General features: G+C 38.9%; 1 protein-coding gene across 7 annotated transcripts in view; it reads right to left on the bottom strand.

The window, feature by feature from the left end:
- Positions 1-18,681, bottom strand: part of ERC1 (ELKS/RAB6-interacting/CAST family member 1) — a 303,504-nt gene that overhangs the window by 4,401 nt on the left and 280,422 nt on the right. For 6 of the 7 annotated variants that reach the window (XM_075115935.1, XM_075115897.1, XM_075115945.1 and 3 more), the window contains one exon: positions 11,421-11,609. In XM_075115935.1, the coding sequence (XP_074972036.1) occupies positions 11,421-11,609 (189 nt within the window). Of the gene's footprint in view, positions 1-10,372; positions 10,436-11,420; positions 11,610-18,681 lie in introns of those variants that run through there. The other variant, XM_075115932.1, reaches the window with a different exon arrangement.

Here is an 18,681-nt window from a genome sequence, read left to right on the forward strand (position 1 = left end):
GTTAATAATTTTCAGAGACTATGCTTCCTAACTGAGTCATAAGTTGTCTATACACAACTGTGGTGGAGCATAGATGGGTTTTTGTTTACAAACGCTGCATTTCCTGTTGGGTCATTCTTTGTCCAGATTGAAATTGGCTCAGAATGACATGGAGCTTCAAAACTTTATCTTATTCACTCTGTCTACAGTCTGTAAACTGTTTTTCCAACAAGCAGTGTTACAAACCATGCCACACAGCATCTTGGAGTATATGTGAACATAGTTTTTGCCTCCAAGTCTAATGCCATTGCCAGAATTAGGGGCCCAGAGAGTCTTAATGCAGAGCAGAAAACATCTACCTTCAGCAATCTGTTTGTCTGACCAGCAACTGATAAAATCCATGCTAGCCTGTGAACTGTGCAGGATCCCAAGTAAGGCTGTAATTTGTACAAGCATCTTAGGGATTACTGTTTTCACTATGGTCTAAGGATCTAACAGAACAAGGAGAAACAGCATCTCTTACTAGACCAGATGATATAGATAGACTGGATAAGCTTTCAAGCATATAGTTTTTTCACATAGCATATATCAAAAAAATTCATCTGTTTTTTTTCAGTGACATGATTACTTCTAATAAACTATATTCCCTATTAATATAACACAGGCATATTTGTAGCAGGTACATAGACTTAGATGGATTCTTAAGTTTATTGCAAGCTTCTGCATCCAAATTTGTCATTTTGAGCAGCTTTTTGAGCATCTATTTTTGAACCTTCTTTCAAATTTGGGTTTTTTTTTCCTCATCTTACCTGGCAGTCCCATAACATTTCTTATTCCTAAGTTATTGGAACTCTCCTGTGTTCATATGTGACATGGAAAGGATGACAAATTGGAATTTTTCATGCATGAAGGGATAACTGGCCATCAGTATGCACATTTCTTGATCTATATATTTGTATTTGTGTAACACTGCTCATTGTAGGCAGCAGGACAACAGGGATCATTTTACCACCATAAAAGCACAATGCAGTGGGAAAGGTTATATTTCTACGAGTAAAATTCTAATCAGATACAACAGTACATCTCTGTTTAGTGATGGTATCAAGCAAAGGACAGGAGATTGTTATTGCAAGAAATACAGCATAAAAACAAATGGACTAAGAATGATTGCAGAGTAAATACAAACGCTTTTTAAGGAAGTTAAAGGTATAGACTTCTATAGACAAAACTGAGAGAAAGGAAATTAAAAGGGTAAGCCCGCTACACTATTCCCTTTACTAGGCAGGGTAGCATATAGTAAATTATTTGGGCTTTGCGTGCTGAATGTTAGTTTAATGTGTTCTTATGTGCTTTGTTCCTACTGGCTGCCGTACTCACAGAACAGCTATATGAATCCGAGAGGGGCTCATGCCAAGAATCACAATGCAAAAGCAACCTGATCCTGCTCCGCAGAGTGACATGAGCCGGGAAAGTGGGGAAAATGAGAGGGAGGGGAGCACTCCGGGCTCTGTAAGGGCTCTCAGGGGAGAAGGGGAGGAGGGGGGAAATTCAACAGTAACCCGTAATGGCTCAGAAACGGCATACTGTGGATAGGCGATTAGCCTGCTTCCAACAGCCTGGCAGAGTTATTAGTCAGAAACTTGCAATGGATGGATAAGCCTAGGAGAGGTCCAGTCAGCAAGCAGGATTGAAAGAGTCAGCACGGCCAGCTGGGAGTAGTGCTGGATATTAAACGCCAGGAGACTGAGTTTCAGGGACTACCTTTGAGTCTCAGGTTGCTCAGCTTTGTGAAACCCCAGCGATTCAGGCGGCCCCAGTTACAGCAGCCTGCAAACCACCCAACCGCTGGTAAATTCATGGGACTGGTTTGAACGTTGAACTCTGAGACAGGGGTGCCTTGGCTTCTCGGGCCAGGACAAAGATTTCACAGTGCCATTCATCAGAAGGGTGGGAGGTCATGGAGGTTGGGAGAGACAGCAAGTAAAGGGAGAAGCGGCCAACAATGTAATTCTCCTTTTCTTCATCCGGCTCCTGCAAAGGGCCTCGGCTCTCGGTCCACAGGAGGAGAGCCAGGAGAGGGCAGTGTTAGCAGGGAAAGCGGGGGCCAGCTCCCTGCGGGTCCTGCACCACCTGCCCAGCCAGCATCCCTCCTCCAGGCACTTCAGCCAAATCCTCCAGGTTAACCTCCAGGAAAGGACAAAGCAATGAAATAATAAAAAATAAAAGCTCCTCAAAGAGATTAACCTTCAAAACTGAAAGGAGGTTGGTGGACAAGGGAGAATCCTGCAGGATGTTGTCTTCAGCGGGGCAGTACTGCAAAGTCAGTGATGTCTTAAGTTTCTTGCTGTACTAGTCAGCATTTATGTATTTATAAGATTCCTTACAAAATCAAGGTAAGCCCAACAAAATAAGCCCATGCCAAAGTTAAAATAAATCAAATGCAATCAAAAGTAACTAACTTATCCAGAAGAAGAAAGTATTTCCAAGAAGTAAGTTTTTGACCATCGACAGCCCAAAAGGAGATGGCTCTAAATGCTGAAGGCCAGCAATAATACTTTGCAAATTAGCGCAGACAGAAAGTCTACACAGCTGTCTGGCAGATGTCTGTGATGAAACATCTTTGAAAAAACTAGCAATGATAGCCTTGCGTTGAGTTCGCTAGCTTCAGAACATCTAGGTTTAATAATGTGATTTCTACTTAAACAAAGACATCTTAATTGACTATGTGGCTGCTGCAGCATTTCTATATCATGTATGTCATCTCCATTTACATCATTCCTTTCAGAAACAGCTGTGAGCACCATACGTCACTCCTCATTCAGACAAGCTCCTTAATGGGAACATCCAGTTCTCCATGGTATAACTTGATTCACCTAGGTGTTTGGCAGTCCAAATTTTAGGGAGGTTTCTCTAAAAGTTTTACTACCAGTTCTGCTCCCAGTTTCCTAGATTTTCTTCTTGTGAATACAAATGGAAATGGTGTTATCTTCCCCATGCCATTTTTCTGTGAAAATAAAGGAGTGTTAATGGTCCTTTTTTGTTGGCATTTTCAGCTGAGGATATAAGGAGATTCATACACTTGCCCATAGAAATGACCAAAAAAGAGAAGGCAAGGCCAGATACGTTTGCCTAGTTGATGACAAGTAAAAATAGACAGCTCAGAAAGAAAAGGGTAGCAAGGACCCCAGAAGTGCTTCATAGTATTTATTCTTTATCTTTGGACAGAAGAACAGAAAGGACCCTCAGCACCTCAGGGGAATGCAAGCTTGCAGATAATCTGCAATAGATTCAGATGCTTTCCACCACTGCTGCCTTCCTTCCTGGGTTTAGAGCAAGTCATGATAGGAATACTTTTCCATTTATAGTTAAACTCCATCAGTGAAAAAATCCCAAACAATTCACCATGAATTTAGCTTGCATTGTGCTTCTCTGGTCCAAGATATTCCAGACCTTATTTAAAGATTAATTGACATTCAGAGGGAAGACAACCTCATAATGAAGAAATAGGATGCTACGGTTTTATATGCACACTAGGTGAACTGTGGTGCTGCTCCGCAGAACCTTTGTGGTCTTTGCTTATCCCATAATGTAAACAAGGCAACATTAAGCTAAGATCCTTTAAAATCTATTTATATGGAAGAGGCCTACTCCTCAAAGTTATTTTCCTCTCGTTAACGATTCCACAAAATCACTAACGAAAAAAGGCAAAGAAAAATAAAGTAGTATCTCATCTCAGGCTATGGACAGTAAAACTGAATACAGAGTATGAAGTGCTTGTAGAGCAGCACAAAGAAAGTTAACTGTAGGGCTTCTATAAGGCTACAATGCCGGGATCTGGAATTATGTTTCTCCGAAGTTTAGGTGTTTCTGGATCAGGCTATGGTTAGTCTGAAAAATACGTTTAAGCTTAAAGTAAGAGAAATAAGCATCAAAAAGAAATTTAACTGATTTAATCTTAACCTTTGTTTTGTCTCGAAAAAAGGTAAACTACGCTGTATCTCAGGCAAACGGTCAAGAGCTTCTGCCTCTTCCCAGACCAACCAGTGTAAATACGTATGTTTGAAGTAATGAAAGCCAATTACATACAAACCTTTATTTCTCAACTATAGACCTATAAAAGGGCCAAAAGAAAGGGTTATGAATATGGAAGTCACAGTCTGTCAAACTTAAAAACAAAAACAGGAAAAGAAAAAAAGATTTTTTTCATTTAGATCCTTAAATATTTTCATTCTATCTGGAAATGTTGTTTTTATGTTAGCTTTTTCAAAATATTTAAAACACATGCCTTTAAGAATTGAAGTCAGATTTCAAAATAATCATTCTGTCTTTTAAAATCATGTAAACTTTAAAAATGTTTTAAATACATTTAAATGCATTTCAAGAGATTTTACAACCAATTTTGACAAGAAAGCCTGAAAAGATTTGTTGAGGGCTCTTGTACCATATATTTGAAATAACTTTGCACATCGTATTTATCCTGATTCCTGAGCATCTCTAAGCTTTGTGAATAGCATAAATATAATTATTTCCTTGGTAATGAATGAATTTTAAAATTATATAAACAGGAAGAAGAAATAAAATAAATGCCTATAAGTTATATTTTGCATTTGACTGGAGAAGATTTCCTGCAAATCCTGCACTTGCAGGTAATTTGTCTATCCTCCAGCAAGAGCAGCGATCATTTCACAGTCAGCAGACAATTTTCTGTTCATGTAAATTCTGGTGTACATTATACACTAACAGTAATGCTGCTATAGTGTACAAAAATTTGTTATTCTTTGTCTAAACAGAACAAATAATAACTATTGCCCATACCACAGGGCTATCTGCTAGGGCCAGGCCCTGCTGACCTAAGCATGCATAACGCAGCCAAACCCCCCAACCCTAATCCCTAACAGCTCACAATTCTGCACATTAAAGGGACTGTGAAAAAGAGTTAGGCTGCTACTTCTTCTAGTTTCAGTTGCAATGCCTTACCTTAGGTGTCAGTTTACTTTTTTGAAGCCGGGTTGCTAGACACTGCCTGTGTCTAGCTCTGCGATGTGCCCTTCAGGCTGGGCTTGTACCTTGCCCCTTTCTCTCTCTGCTGATGAATTAGGCCTCTACGTCCCCACAGGGACTCTGGCTGTTTAGTCAAAGCATACCTGGTAGTCATAAACCCAGTGAAAATTCCCCTGTCTACAAGGCAAACCTTAAAAACCTCTCTCATATGTCCTAGCTAATGAGGTTCGGAAGAACTTGTTACTGTTAGGACAGAACAGTTTGCAAGCAGTTACGGTTTTGTACCTACACTGTGCAAAACAGAGGAGAAACGACACAGCAGGAAGTATTTTAATGAAATGATGAAGTTATATGCATCCAGTTATTTCAGGATCAGAGCTGGAGCCCTTCCTACTCTTTCCACATTACTTATTCCTCTTTAAGAGGAAGTTCATTTTGTTTATGATGAAGTCATGAAGAATCCTGTTAGCTCTGAAATTTCTGACAGATATTCCAGGAATAAAATTTCCATGGAATACTTTGGACCATACAATCCAGCGAGCTCAACAAGCCAACAGAGGACCCAGCTGCTCCTGCATGTGGTTCATTTTATCCAGGAAGGGTGCTCACAGAGGCCACCCCAGTGACCCCTGCACAGACAAGCAGAATCCATAGCAGTAGCTCATACCAGGAGATGTTGCAAAAAGCTTCCACAGGACCACAGTGTTTGAGCGAGGCACAGAGTAACAGGACTTGTTACTAATAACAAAACGTACAGAGAGGTGAGCTGCCCTCAAAAAAAATAAGGTAATAGCTCAGGCTGGTACACCATCTCCTATAGGAATTACTTGAAATGTGACCACAGTAAATTTTAGACATACCACACACACACGAAACACTTGACCATGCCCTGAAAGCAATTTTTTATCCTTTATATCTCTTTTCAAGTTAGGAATAGTTAATGTTACTGATTGCTAGTAGATATTTTAATTAAAATTACCAATTCCATGCACAAATAAAAACGGATGGTGTTATGGCATTATGGATATAGTCAACTTATGAATAATGTTTGTGACTTCAACCAGTATTTAAGAACTATGACACTGATCCCAAGTTCTCATCCTTACCCAAAATATTAATTTGATATAGAAGTTTAAAATCCTATAAAACGTAATAATTTTAGAGAGTTCCTATATCCATTACTTTCTCAGTTAAACTCAGGAAATACATTTGCACATGAAGAAGGATATAAATTGTTTCAATTATTACTTCTAATTTCTAACAGAGACCAGAAGTGGGCTGTTTAACTTTAAAACACATTATACATTCCCATAAGATTACAAATTAAAAATAAATGACATAAATCAGGTGGAGAAGATAACAAGCTAATGGAAGAGCAGTCAGAGAAGAAAGACAGGGTAAGCTCTGAAGTTATAGAGCAATTTAGAATGACTAAATGCAAAACGTGGCAGAGTAATTTCTTTGCAGAAACTAAATAAGTTGAGTAATTTCTCATAGATGATACAGAAGTAAGAACACAAGTGGAATTTGAACAAAGAAGTACACAGGATGTTTATAAAATAGCTATTTGCAATTTAGAATCAAGTTTATCCCACTTACAATATTGTTTGTATAACAAATCAAAATGTGTGTTTAATACTTTCAAAATTCAGCAAGCATATATGCAACTTTAAAATGGAACTTGAAAGCTACGTACATGCAGTCTGGTGTCCTTTCCTACAAAAAGCTTGACGTTAACTTTGCTGAGAGCAAAATGTGAATTATGTGCAATGTAAATTATGCGCCATGTAAATTATGTTCCTTGGAATCAAGCCATGACTATTTAGCGGATACAGCAGGTTGGGACTGATACAGTGAAGCAACATTATCACTTTTTTCCTTCCTCTGCTTCGAGCAGCTGAGCAGAAAAGACATTCCTGATTTCCTGGGAGAGGATTAGTAAGTAGGAATCCCTAGACAGTCTGTGCTTTGGCTGAAGCTGGTACACAGGGAGAGGGAAGACAACCTTTCTTCACTACAAAGGCTCTTCTAGGACCATAAAGATTTTTCAAAAGCACCTCTCCCTGTAACTCACAGCTGAAGCAGTCATAGGTGCAACACCATGTTAGTAGCGGGGTGAGACATGCTCCCATAGCAGGTGTCCTGAGAGAGTGTCTCATGGAAATACATCTGTCCAGGTCCAACAGGCTGCTGCTTATGCCCAGCTCACAACGCAAATGCTGCCAAATACCTCTGGGGAAAGAGGAACAGGTTGATTTAGTGGGAAAAAAATGGTGCCTGGGGGCCAGCAAAAATAGGCAGGACCCCCGGCAGCCTGGATGAAGCCAGTGCACGTCAGGCATGGCTGGAAAGAGCCACTGATGGCAAGGTGCTCCTCTTACTCCTAGGGTTAAGCAAATTATTTTGATTGGATAGGTCCTCTCCTGTTGGAAGAAATATTTTTTCAGAATGACAGTAGGACCTATTGAAAATAAGAAACTCTCCATAATATGAGGTCCTGCATGTTTTAGAGCTGGATTTGAAGAGGTAAGAAACATTTACAATACTGCTTAAGCTACTAATGGAACAAACACTGTTGCCTACTAACTAATATCTGATTGCTTTTTTTGGTTGTCTTTTTTTTTTTAACTTTTTCACACTGCTGCCTTCCAACCAGAGTGCAGCATGCCACGAGCAACATATTTAAATGATGATTTTCAGCAAGTTCCTGTTTCTACTCCATTCTTTCCTTTTGTAAAGATAAGAGAAAAACAAAACCAGAACTATAAATAAAAAATGTGGACCACATAATTATGTTCTTAATGTAATTTCCTTTCATATAGGAATAAATCCCTCACTTAAAGGCAACCATCTGAAATGTGAAACAGCAGTAGTTCTACAGAACCCAAGAATGTTAATATAATGATACGTTTAGGACACAGTGAAAGAAAATATTGTATTTAATAGAAATTGCTAGGATAATGCAATTATTTATAATGAATGAATGGAATTTTTATTTCTCAGTGTCAAGACTTGGAACATCCTTCTTTCCTTCTGGTAACTTCAATTTTTTAATATGAAAAGTTGAACAGGACATGCATGGGTCGAAGGAGGACAGTTGCACAAACAGTGCTGGTTAACTTCTTTGGGGACATTGGGTCAGAACTGACTCAAAGAAATATTTTCCACCACATGAATAACTTAATTACATGGTTCCAAGCACTGTAGATTCTTTATTGTCCACAACTCAGTCTAGTGTACTAGTTTAGATTAGGTTTTGAGATACCATATACTCATAAAGTACTGGCTTCAGGCCTTCATTACAAATGGACCAAAATTTTACTACAGTAAGTCAGCTTTACAAAATGCCTTTGATAAAATGCCAGCAAAGAATGATACAGAATCTTGGCTCCATACTTTGTTTAAAATCAACTGAAGTGACTAAGGAGTATAGCTGAACCTAATGGTAGCATAAAGAAACTATTATACATGAGAGGTACCAATTATCAATCAAACTTTCAGAGTCCACAAAATTATTTATGTGGCAACAAATTCCCGTTAGAACCATGGTGTTGACGCTGGCAGATGCTCTTCCAACAACAACTTGTACATTAGTTTCTGTGGGTCACTGTGGATGTGCTGGAAGAGTGAAAAGCTTACATCTACTTCATATACTAGTTTTACCTACCAGAAGCAGCAACAGAAAACTCCCACTATTTGTACCCAAGCCTCCCCAGCAGGTATGAGAGACCTACAGGGTATACTGGCTATGGTGAAACACAGCAGGACCGACCTTCGCCAATAAGAGCTGCTGCAGTGGGAAATCACAGCTCCAAAAGCAGCAGTATGAAAAAGAATTCTCAACTATTTATTACAAAAAAACCCAAACAAACTAAATAATCTCATTGGTGATAAGTGGATACATTGGCATTATTCTTAAATATTATTGGTGTTCAGTTAAACGTATCCTCCCTAATCATGTCAGCACTTCTTAACATTCAAGAGGATTAATTTTTTCCCACTGAGGCTTGTGAAGCATTATCTACAGAAGATCATATTAGAAGGGACAGGAGTGAATTTAATGCACTGGATTTGAAGTAATTTACAAAACTCATTAAAATTCCAAAGATGCAAAATGGGTATTCTGTGATGGGCTTCTGCGAATCTGGAGAACTGATTCCCACCCCTCATGGGAATACTTTGAACACAAAGGAAATTCTGCAGTTAGAAACAGAGAAGCTCCATGACTTAAATGAAAAATGTGCTTTGTAAATTGAAATATATCATTAGTTTGTATTTTTCAACTGAAGCTTGTTAAATACAATCTAAGTGAGTATGGGAAAGCAAAAGAGACTGCTACATTTTATTTTAGCAGATGTTAGTTACTCACGGGAATCACAAATGGAGTAGTAACTTTAAACAACTGTGGTGATAGCAATGCAGAATTAAGACAATAATGTGAGAGGATAGAAAAATACATTTTTTTCTCTTCTCCGGGACAACTTAGGTAATTCTTTTTCTCACAATTTATACTTAAATGCTTTCTTTACTGTGTAACCCATAAATGTTGCTAATTGACTAGCAGAGTTTGAATGAGAAATATTATCTTTTATTAAACCAGTATACAGAACTGGAAGAAGAACTGTTTTGGGCTGACTGTCTATTCAGAAGAACTTGCCAAAGAAAGCCTTTTTCTATTTTCTTTACCTACATTCTCTTGATCAAATAGAAGATACCACCTATCCCCACAGATCCTGATTATATCCAAAGACCATCATAGCTATAACAGACAAGTCAATTTATTTCACAGATATCCAAACTTTGCCCACATCCAGCCTTTACTTTTGTTTTCAGAGATGCCTCCCATACGTGCTACAGGTTTTGTCATCCAATTCTTCATCCCCATCTGACAGACAAGGTGGTTCAAAATGGTATGCCTTGTGTTTTAATCTATAATGTAGGAGCCATACCTCCTTAATATATGAGCATGGCATGCATTATACTGAAAAACTACTAATCCCAAATCAGCGATTACAGAACCCAAGAGGTAAAAAAAATGCTGACTCTGGGTGCGTAGGGGCTAGCAGGCTCTGCAGGGAAAAGGAATGTGTCAGGCCTATAGAGGCAAATGTAGATATTGAGCGAGGCACACAGCACACACTGAATCAAATAAATGTATGAAGACAGGTAGAAAGACAGAGATCAACTGTCCTGTACCACCTAGGTCCTGTTACAGGCATATTTATCTCCAGAGGTCTGCTCTTCTTTCTGAATTCTTAGACATGCTTCTGTTGGCTTCCTGTAATTTGGCTGCTCAGCTGCTCTTGCCAATTTTTGGATCAAAATTCAGCCTTGAGTTGAAAGCGCAAGGAAATGAGCTTAAACATCACAAAAGAAGAAAACCAGAGCTGAAGTGTTCAGGGTAGGCTCAAGATAGTGTTCGCTGACCCGCAAATCCACTTTTAACTATACAGTCCTGGACAGAGTTTCGTACAGACATATGAAAGTGAGTAATTTAGTGAAAGAATTGACCTTATAATCCAAAGTCAGGGTCAAAAAGACAAAATTAGTCACATTTATTTCTACAAGTGCCTTATATTAGTTTTACTAACAACAAAAAACCACAACCATTCTGTAATACAGGAGTAAAATTAAAAAGTCGAAAAGAGAACTAGGAAGAAATGAGAAAAAACGGTTGTGAGGAATGATGAATTATATTATGAAAACAAGAGATAAAAACTGCCAGTGAAGGGATTAAGAAAGGCAAGACATCCCCAGAGCTGTGAGAAAGGAAGATAATTTCAGTAGCTGAATTATAGCTAGATTGACAGTCTCTGTAGAGACTTCATCAGACAAGCTGTTACTAAACCCTTTCAGTTCTGTATTCCAAAACTCCTGGAAATACACTGTTGGACTTCTGAAATCACTGTGTTTGTGTGCGCAGAAGCATGGGTGTATTGCACCTAGCACAATGGGTCCCAATCTTGACTTAGGTATCCAGGTAAGGTGGTAAGCAGAAAAAATTACTGGCAGAACACACTGCAACAGAGGATAAGGATATTGTATTCATTTACATAAAGTGACTCATAAAAATGTGCCCATTAAAATATAAATGGTTAATGTCATTAAAACAAGATTTAAGATCCCTATGACTACATTAAGTTATAAAAAGCACCTAAATTTGTGAACATGGCAAAAGTGGTATCTTGCAGTTTGATCTCCCATGAGTGTGTAGATGCATGGCCTCAAGTACAGATAAAAGAACAGATGAAATTCCATAATAAGTATTAAATGGCAAGGATTCAAAAAATTATTGACTCCTCCTGTCAGCTGAAGAGTGGATCTTTGCTACCTGGTTTCACCACTTACAGAATGGTTTCCCAACATTTCGGTGTGGCACATCAGTAAGACCTACATCCACAGTTCAGGCCCTTGTTCAGAGCTTCAGATCACAAACTCACCTGCTCCTGGGTCATCTTCTGCAGCTCTTTCTCCCAAGCTGCCCGGTCATCATCCAGGTGGTAGGAAGCAGGTGGGGTGAGTCCACGCAGAATCAGGGGGTCACGGTCATGGCAGAGGGCTGTCAGATGTCCAATGTACAACTTCAACTTGCTGCGATTCTGATCAAGTTCTAAGAGGGGCTGAATTATCTGAAATAAGAGAACAGAGACAGTGAGGAATGGCCTGAGACCGAAGCAGTGGTGAAGGCAAAGATCAGCCTCTAAGTTACAATCTTGTTCAGCTTCATACTGGAAGAAACCTGAACACCCTCCCTCCCCGCCAGTACTCCTATCCCATAACCCTGCAACTATCCAGCTGAAGCAGAAGGAAACCAAGTACACTAGCAGAAGGGGATGCAGTGGTGATAGCTGTCTGATTAATACAGGAAATAATGATGATATGGGTGAAAAATGAAACAGTATTAAATTGAATGCATTAACTGTACTGATTATCTAGCAGTGCTTTAGTCAACTATTTCAACTCCCTGCTTTAAGGAAAACTAACTTTTCTGATAAAAGGTGTCTGTCCACAACTAGGGCAATAGCACTGTAGATTTTAACACATTTTGCCAACAAACGTTTTATTGAAACTTGAGTATGCAATAAACAAGTTCTAAAGAGAATAGTTTTAAATGATGCCGAGATGTTTGTTTCCAAAATGAACGTATCTCTCTACCGTAGAAACTGGATAGAGACATATCTTAAACAGAAAGTTAAGGTATAGCTTTCTGTAGTTTTGAAAAGGCACTGACTTTCATTTATTATGCAAGCCCCCAAATACAATAGACTAAAAAAATAAAATCAAAGGACTTTAGTAAGTACTATTTTATACTATTATCTATTTTATTTCATTATAAAAAAACATACAATTACCCAATCTGAATCTAATCCTTGTTTCTTATTGCAATCCAACCTGGAGTCATCCAGTTCCCATAAAAAGTATGCGAAGAGCCATTTTTCATTTGTTTTACAAAAATATAGAGCTCAAGTACATAAATACATACCGGGAATCCCTCACTATGCCCTCCTATAAGGATACTATTTCATATTGTTCTAGGTGTTGTGGGCATGTATTCAAAACCACAGTAATACAAAACTCTACGGTTTACAGATGATGAAAAATCAAGGAGGAATCGGCCTCTGTACCTCCACACCACAAAATGAGGTGCTGAAGCTACAGGCACTGATGTGCACCAGCTAGGAGAGCTGGAAATCCTTGCCACAATACTGGCAACTTGTCTTTGTGTTCCCAGGCAGGGGCTGCACCTGCTGTTTGTTAGCGGGCTGGGGATATCTTTTCAATAGGACACCTCTGACCCTGCTAATGAATAAGGAGTGAGATAATCTCTGAGTCAACAGGACCAGGGTGCTGGCACTACTTTCAACAAAGACTCTGGCTTCGACCCCTTTTAATAAGGCTGTCAGGGCTTACTTGTTTTGCTTCTAACACTGTTCTACATGGATTAATTTCTGTAGAGTGAGAGGATCTGAGAGCCATGGCTAAGCAGCTAACTAATGTCAGGCTCCTTGTCCCATAGGGTGTAGCTGCACTCAGCAGCCTACACCAGAACATCAGGGTGGCAGCAGCTATGAAAAGCCACAGCAACATGGCAGCCATGGTAGAGGAGACAGACAACAAACCTGCAGAGAGAGTGAGCTCACATGCTTTATTAAAAACCCTACTGCTATCTGCAGCCTTGGGCAACATCTCTTTGCTGATATAAACACACATATAAAAATAATGGTTTGATGTGTCAAGGCTGCAAACTGCAGCAGGGCAGAATACTCTGCTCTCCTGTATACAGGGCAATAAGGAAGAGATATTTTAGTAGCATCAACACAGTTACATTTCACTCCCATCACCAAGCACAACTGTATTTAGCTAATTATATCCATCAGCTTTGGTTGTTTGCTGAATGTGCGCTATTTAGCCCAATTTCTTATAATCTGGTTTACCTAGATTATTATCTGAAAGTATACTGCCTGGGCAGGTAAAAAATAAAGTGATGCTCCTAATTTCACTGTTGTGTTTCCTATCTTTCTTATTATTTGGTTTGCCCACAGAGGGTGGAGTGATGGAATATCACACCTTAAAAAAAATACTGTTTTATAAAAATGTAAAAATCAAGTAGTCAATGTCTAATAATTAGCTGTCCAGACAATATAGTAGCTGCCTTGTATTCTTTTTTAGATACCCCAGTCTACTGAATATCCATCAGATGTGCAGATTTCAGTTTGAAAAGAATACGACTTGCCAACATTCCCGGATGTTCTTTCTGAACAGAAACGCTATCCGACAAAGAGAGAGCAGAACTACCTAGCAAGTAATGATGGAAGATTTTCATTCAACAGTTGAATTCGGTTGCTTGGGGACAAGTTTCCTCTAGAAGCACATTCCTCCTGTACCCTTCCCCCCTTACCTCGAGCTGGAAACAGGCCAAATGAGGCGTGTGAAAATTCTTAACTAGCAGCCCTCCCAAAGCTGTTCGCAGAGCAATCATTCCTCTCACTTGGGATCCATTAAATCCTGCCAGTCAACTCGGAAATGCCCTTATATCTGCGTTCCTGCTATATCTATTTTGAACTAGCCACATAGCAAGAGGCACTGTGCTTCCCACACGGCAGAGCTGCCACTGCCTTATCTCAAGAGGGTGTAAGAGCATTTGCTAAGTGGAAAGGCAGGGCAGTGCTGGATTCATAAACCTCATCGTGTTCTCATGATCAGCCCAGAGCTGTAGAGCTTTCTAGGAAAAAAACGGGTAAACAGGCCAAACCCTCGAATATCTTCTAAAGCAGCCAATCTTCACTAATTGCCCTGATAGGTTTAAGTCATCCTCATCAATGCATGGAATGAAGTCTGCTTAATGTACCCTCAAGTTCAGAGTATTGTTAATGGCCAGCTAAGTCTGACAATGCGTTTCACTAAAAAAGGCAATCACTACAACGTTGAAGTAGAAACATGAAATGCCTGACAAATATCTGATGCAAACCCCAACCATCACTACCAGCTCATAAAGACATTTGGGAACATATTCCAGAACAAATTCAACTTGGAAACAACATGTTCAGTTTTTTTTTTTTTAGATTTCACAGGTTGGTTTTTACTATCTTTGAGCATGCCAAATGTGAATCTAATTGTAGTTTTGCAAGTCATTGAGGCAAAAAATGCTTTAGAATGAAGTTAATACTGCTTCTTCAGTGGTAGTCCTGCTGTTGCTATACAATGGTCAGATGAAATATGAGTAACTGCATTTAAAAGATTTTTACGATAAGAGTCTGCATTTAAATACGTATATATATGCTGCATAAATAAGAAAAGGTACTTGCAACTGAATGTGGTTAGAGAAACCTATCTCAATGTTCAGTTGCTTTTACTGTCAATGTTGAATACACCTCCCATACAGAGACTATGGTGTCTAAAAGTTTGTCTGAGCAGTGTCTAATGTAAATACACAAAACCATATAGGTGGTAATAAGAAAAAGAAACCCAGTGGGTGGGTGGTATAAGTGCAGCAGTGTCAGTTTTTGGGATTGTTTAGCCTGGAGAAGAGGAGCCTGAAGGGAGCCCTTATCGTTCTCTACATCTACCTGAAAGGAGGTTGTAGTGAGGTGGGTGTTGGTCTCTTCTCCCAAGAGACCCCAAGAGAGTTTCTTGTTTCCCAAGAAACAAGTGATAGGGCAAGAGGAAATGGCCTCAAGTTGCACCAGGGGAGGTTTAGATTGGATGTTAGGAAAAATTTCTTCACCCAAAGGGTTGTCAAGCATTGGAACAGGCTGCCCGGGGAAGTGGTTGAGTCACCATCCCTGGAGGTATTTAAAAGACACATAGATGTGGTGCTTAGGGACATGGTTTAGTGGTGGACTTGGCAGTGCTGGGTTAACTTGATGATCTTAAAGGTCTTTTCCAAGCTAAAGGATTCTATGATTCTATGACCTGAGACAAATGTGATATTGACTATCCATAGATGTCTGTACAATAAAGTATGGTTTTAATTAATATGTAATATGGCTTATTCACCACAACCACTAGCTTTAAATAATGGGTTCTCCAGCCAGAAGGGCTAATGACCTGGTCACCTTTCTCCCTGCTAACATTCCCTTCTTCTCTGAAGCAAGTAACCACTTTTCTTTTGCAGAACCAAGTAATTTAAACTTACTCAGTTAATTTCAAAGAATACCTTCTAAATTTCTACTTAGCAATAAATCTGCAGCTCCCGTTTTGAAGAAAGTCTTAAATGCACCCCTAAAAGCTTGTCTGCTTTTCCAGCTACATCAGTTGTTCTTGTAAAAGTTATCTCCTTACACAGCTTGCCTTACTCATAAGAATCATGCATCACCATGCATGTTGATCATGGATCAATAGCTGTAATCTTTTTCTTACAGACAGATGCCTATGATGTCTCTAAGCAAGGAAAAAGAAGGAGAAAATAGCATCATCTTGACACAGTCATGCCAATACACTTGGCACTGGCATGACTGGTGTCATACTACACTATTAGCTTGACTAGCCTACTTGCACATATGCTGCATGTATACATTCACCATAGAATGCTAAAAGGCAGAGTAATGCAGATAAGTGGTCTTCATTTTGCAATCAAATAATTAAGTACATTTTTCTCAGCCTACCCGTAAACCTTTAAATATTTGAGAAAAATCCCTGGAAGAACAGCTATATCAAGATGAAAATAAAATAGAATTGACAAGTAATCTTGGGGTCAAAGTAAATCACATGAGGTCAAAATTTCACTGTTTTTGTATCAAAAGTGTTACAACGAAATGTAGATGGAATGGATCTGAAAGTTTCCAAGGAATTAACTAATTTGAGAAACGCTCTAGCTTGCTAGCTTGGTCTATGGACCTTGACTGTCCTCTGTAGATCCTGCAAAGGCACAAAAAAATAAGGAACTCTGGGAAAAAAAACAACCAAACAAACCACCCAAAATACCACCAAAGACCCCCTCAAAACTTCAGACTGAACATAACAAATATGCTTGGAAAACAAGTTAAACGGAGGTAGCACTTTAACTCCTATCGATCACATTTTTCATGTAAGCATGGGAAATTATTTTCAAACTGTGTTACGTACAGATGCAACTATGCTTCCTGACAAAACTTACTTCCCAAACTACCATTACACAGGAGAAGATGGGCTCAGAGTCTGGGTAAATATATATGTTTGTTAAAAAGAAATTATTTCAAGGAGGACCTGACAACTCCAACAAAAGATGGAGTGGACCATAGCGGGTCCTTAGATGACTCCCTTTATCTGGGTTTTATTATAGATATTAACAGACAAGAAAATTTTGCCTGTGTAGCGAAGTATCTTATATTGGGAGATATGGAAATAAACTAAGATACCGAATGATATAGTCTGGAAGTATTTGCATGGCAAATTGAATTACGCCTTCTGGCTCAGGCCATTTGTGTTGTGAGCTTGGCAACAAATGCAAGGGTTCAACTACAATCATCTTATAACCATTGAATGCAATGGAGTTTTATTAGGCATGCATTTGGCTCAAAAAGTGCAAAGCCTTCCCAAATTCAGAACGATTTATCACTGATGTCTTCCCCTCATTATTATAAATGAAACAGAAGAAAGTTCTCAAAGAGACACAGCCTGACCTCAGTTCAGTTCAGCTCAGTTCACTGCTGCACAGAGATACGTGTTTTCTTCAGAAGACCACAACACAAAAGCTCAGGGACAGGCTCAGTTTTCTTTAGATTTGTTATAAAGCCAAAAAAATGGATTTGAATCTAACCTTCATCATTTTCTCCTCATAAACCAAAACAGAACAACATGCGTGAGGAGTTGAAAGAGATTCTGGCTATTTTGACAGAGCTGTCTTAGTCAGTTCATTTCTGACAGAATCAATTAGGAAATCATTTTTATATAGCAAATTCTTTTTGAAATTTTTATACACCATGAACAAATCCCACGGATTAATGATTTCCAGAGTTCAGCCTCTTCACCTTGGGAAAAATCCAGACCAGAAGAAAAGAGCAGAGAAAAAACAAAATGGGGAAAGTAGTTTTGCCATTAGTTCCCTCTGTTTAAATAAAATCTTATCCTCATAATGTAGGTGAAGCAAAGAATTGCAGTGGGTTGGTAGGATTCCTAAAGCACTGAAAATGAGCAAGTAGTTAAAAAATATTTTTCTACATAAATCCAGAAGTACTTTTTCATGACACTGGCAACTTTTGCTTACATGGGCTGTGGAGCAAAAGCTTGTGGGGAACCATGCGTGGAATAGCAGGGACTACTGTAGATCAGAGCTGAAATATGCTGGCAGGACTGTGAGAAGCTTGTAACTCGACCTCTGGGGAATATGAACCTTCAGGAATGAGGTACCTCAACACAGCTGAAGGGGGTGTCTCCCCTTCAGCTTGAATTTTATCTGTTTTGTCAATCCCTTACTTTCAAAAGCAAGAGTATTCGCCCAAACCCTCACCCCTAAATGTAATTAATTGCATTGTGCACGCATCGCACCTCTTTCTTCTGTAACGGCCTGTATGCTTCTTTCCTAGCTGAGGCAGAGGACAGAAATTTGCGGCTTAATTGCAAGGTGAGATCAGAACATACAAATTCAAATGTTATTTTTATTTGTCTACATTTTCTTTTGTCTTCAAGATTTCTTGGGAGTCCAGCAACCCAGCAGCTTAGTTCTGGAGCAGAACAGGATGGGCAAAGTAGGGTGAGACCTACAGAGAACATAAGCTCTCCCACTTTAATATATTAAAATTTCCTTAATTCAAGAATTTCATTCCTCTAAGCTGTGTTAGTTATCAGTTTAAAGTTTTGAATAATAAATTAAATCATAGAAAGCTGTGAAACTGTGTAGTCAGACTAATAATATTGACAATTAGAATATAATAAAGAAAAAAAAGTATTCCCACAGCAAGTGAATACTTTAGCAACTGTTTGCAGCTTGTACATGACACTATGGATTTAAATAGCATCCTCCTGATCAAACTTTTGTAGGTGTAATTAAGCAAGTTTTGATTTCACAGAATCCATTAGATTTCATGCTGATTGCTTCTCTACAAGAACATAGCAGCTTGAGAATACGTAAGAACAATTTTTAATCCATTCGAGCTTTCTAGCACTTGTTATCTATGTAACAGTGAACAAGAAAGCACACACGTTCCTTTGTGTACTGTATTTTGCCTATCGCTTCTTCCTACTAGAAGGGATAAAAGGAAACAGTGGCTAATAAGCTTTTGT

The sequence above is a fragment of the Phalacrocorax aristotelis genome, chromosome 1, assembly GCF_949628215.1.
Source record: "Phalacrocorax aristotelis chromosome 1, bGulAri2.1, whole genome shotgun sequence".
Lineage (NCBI taxonomy): Eukaryota > Metazoa > Chordata > Aves > Suliformes > Phalacrocoracidae > Phalacrocorax > Phalacrocorax aristotelis.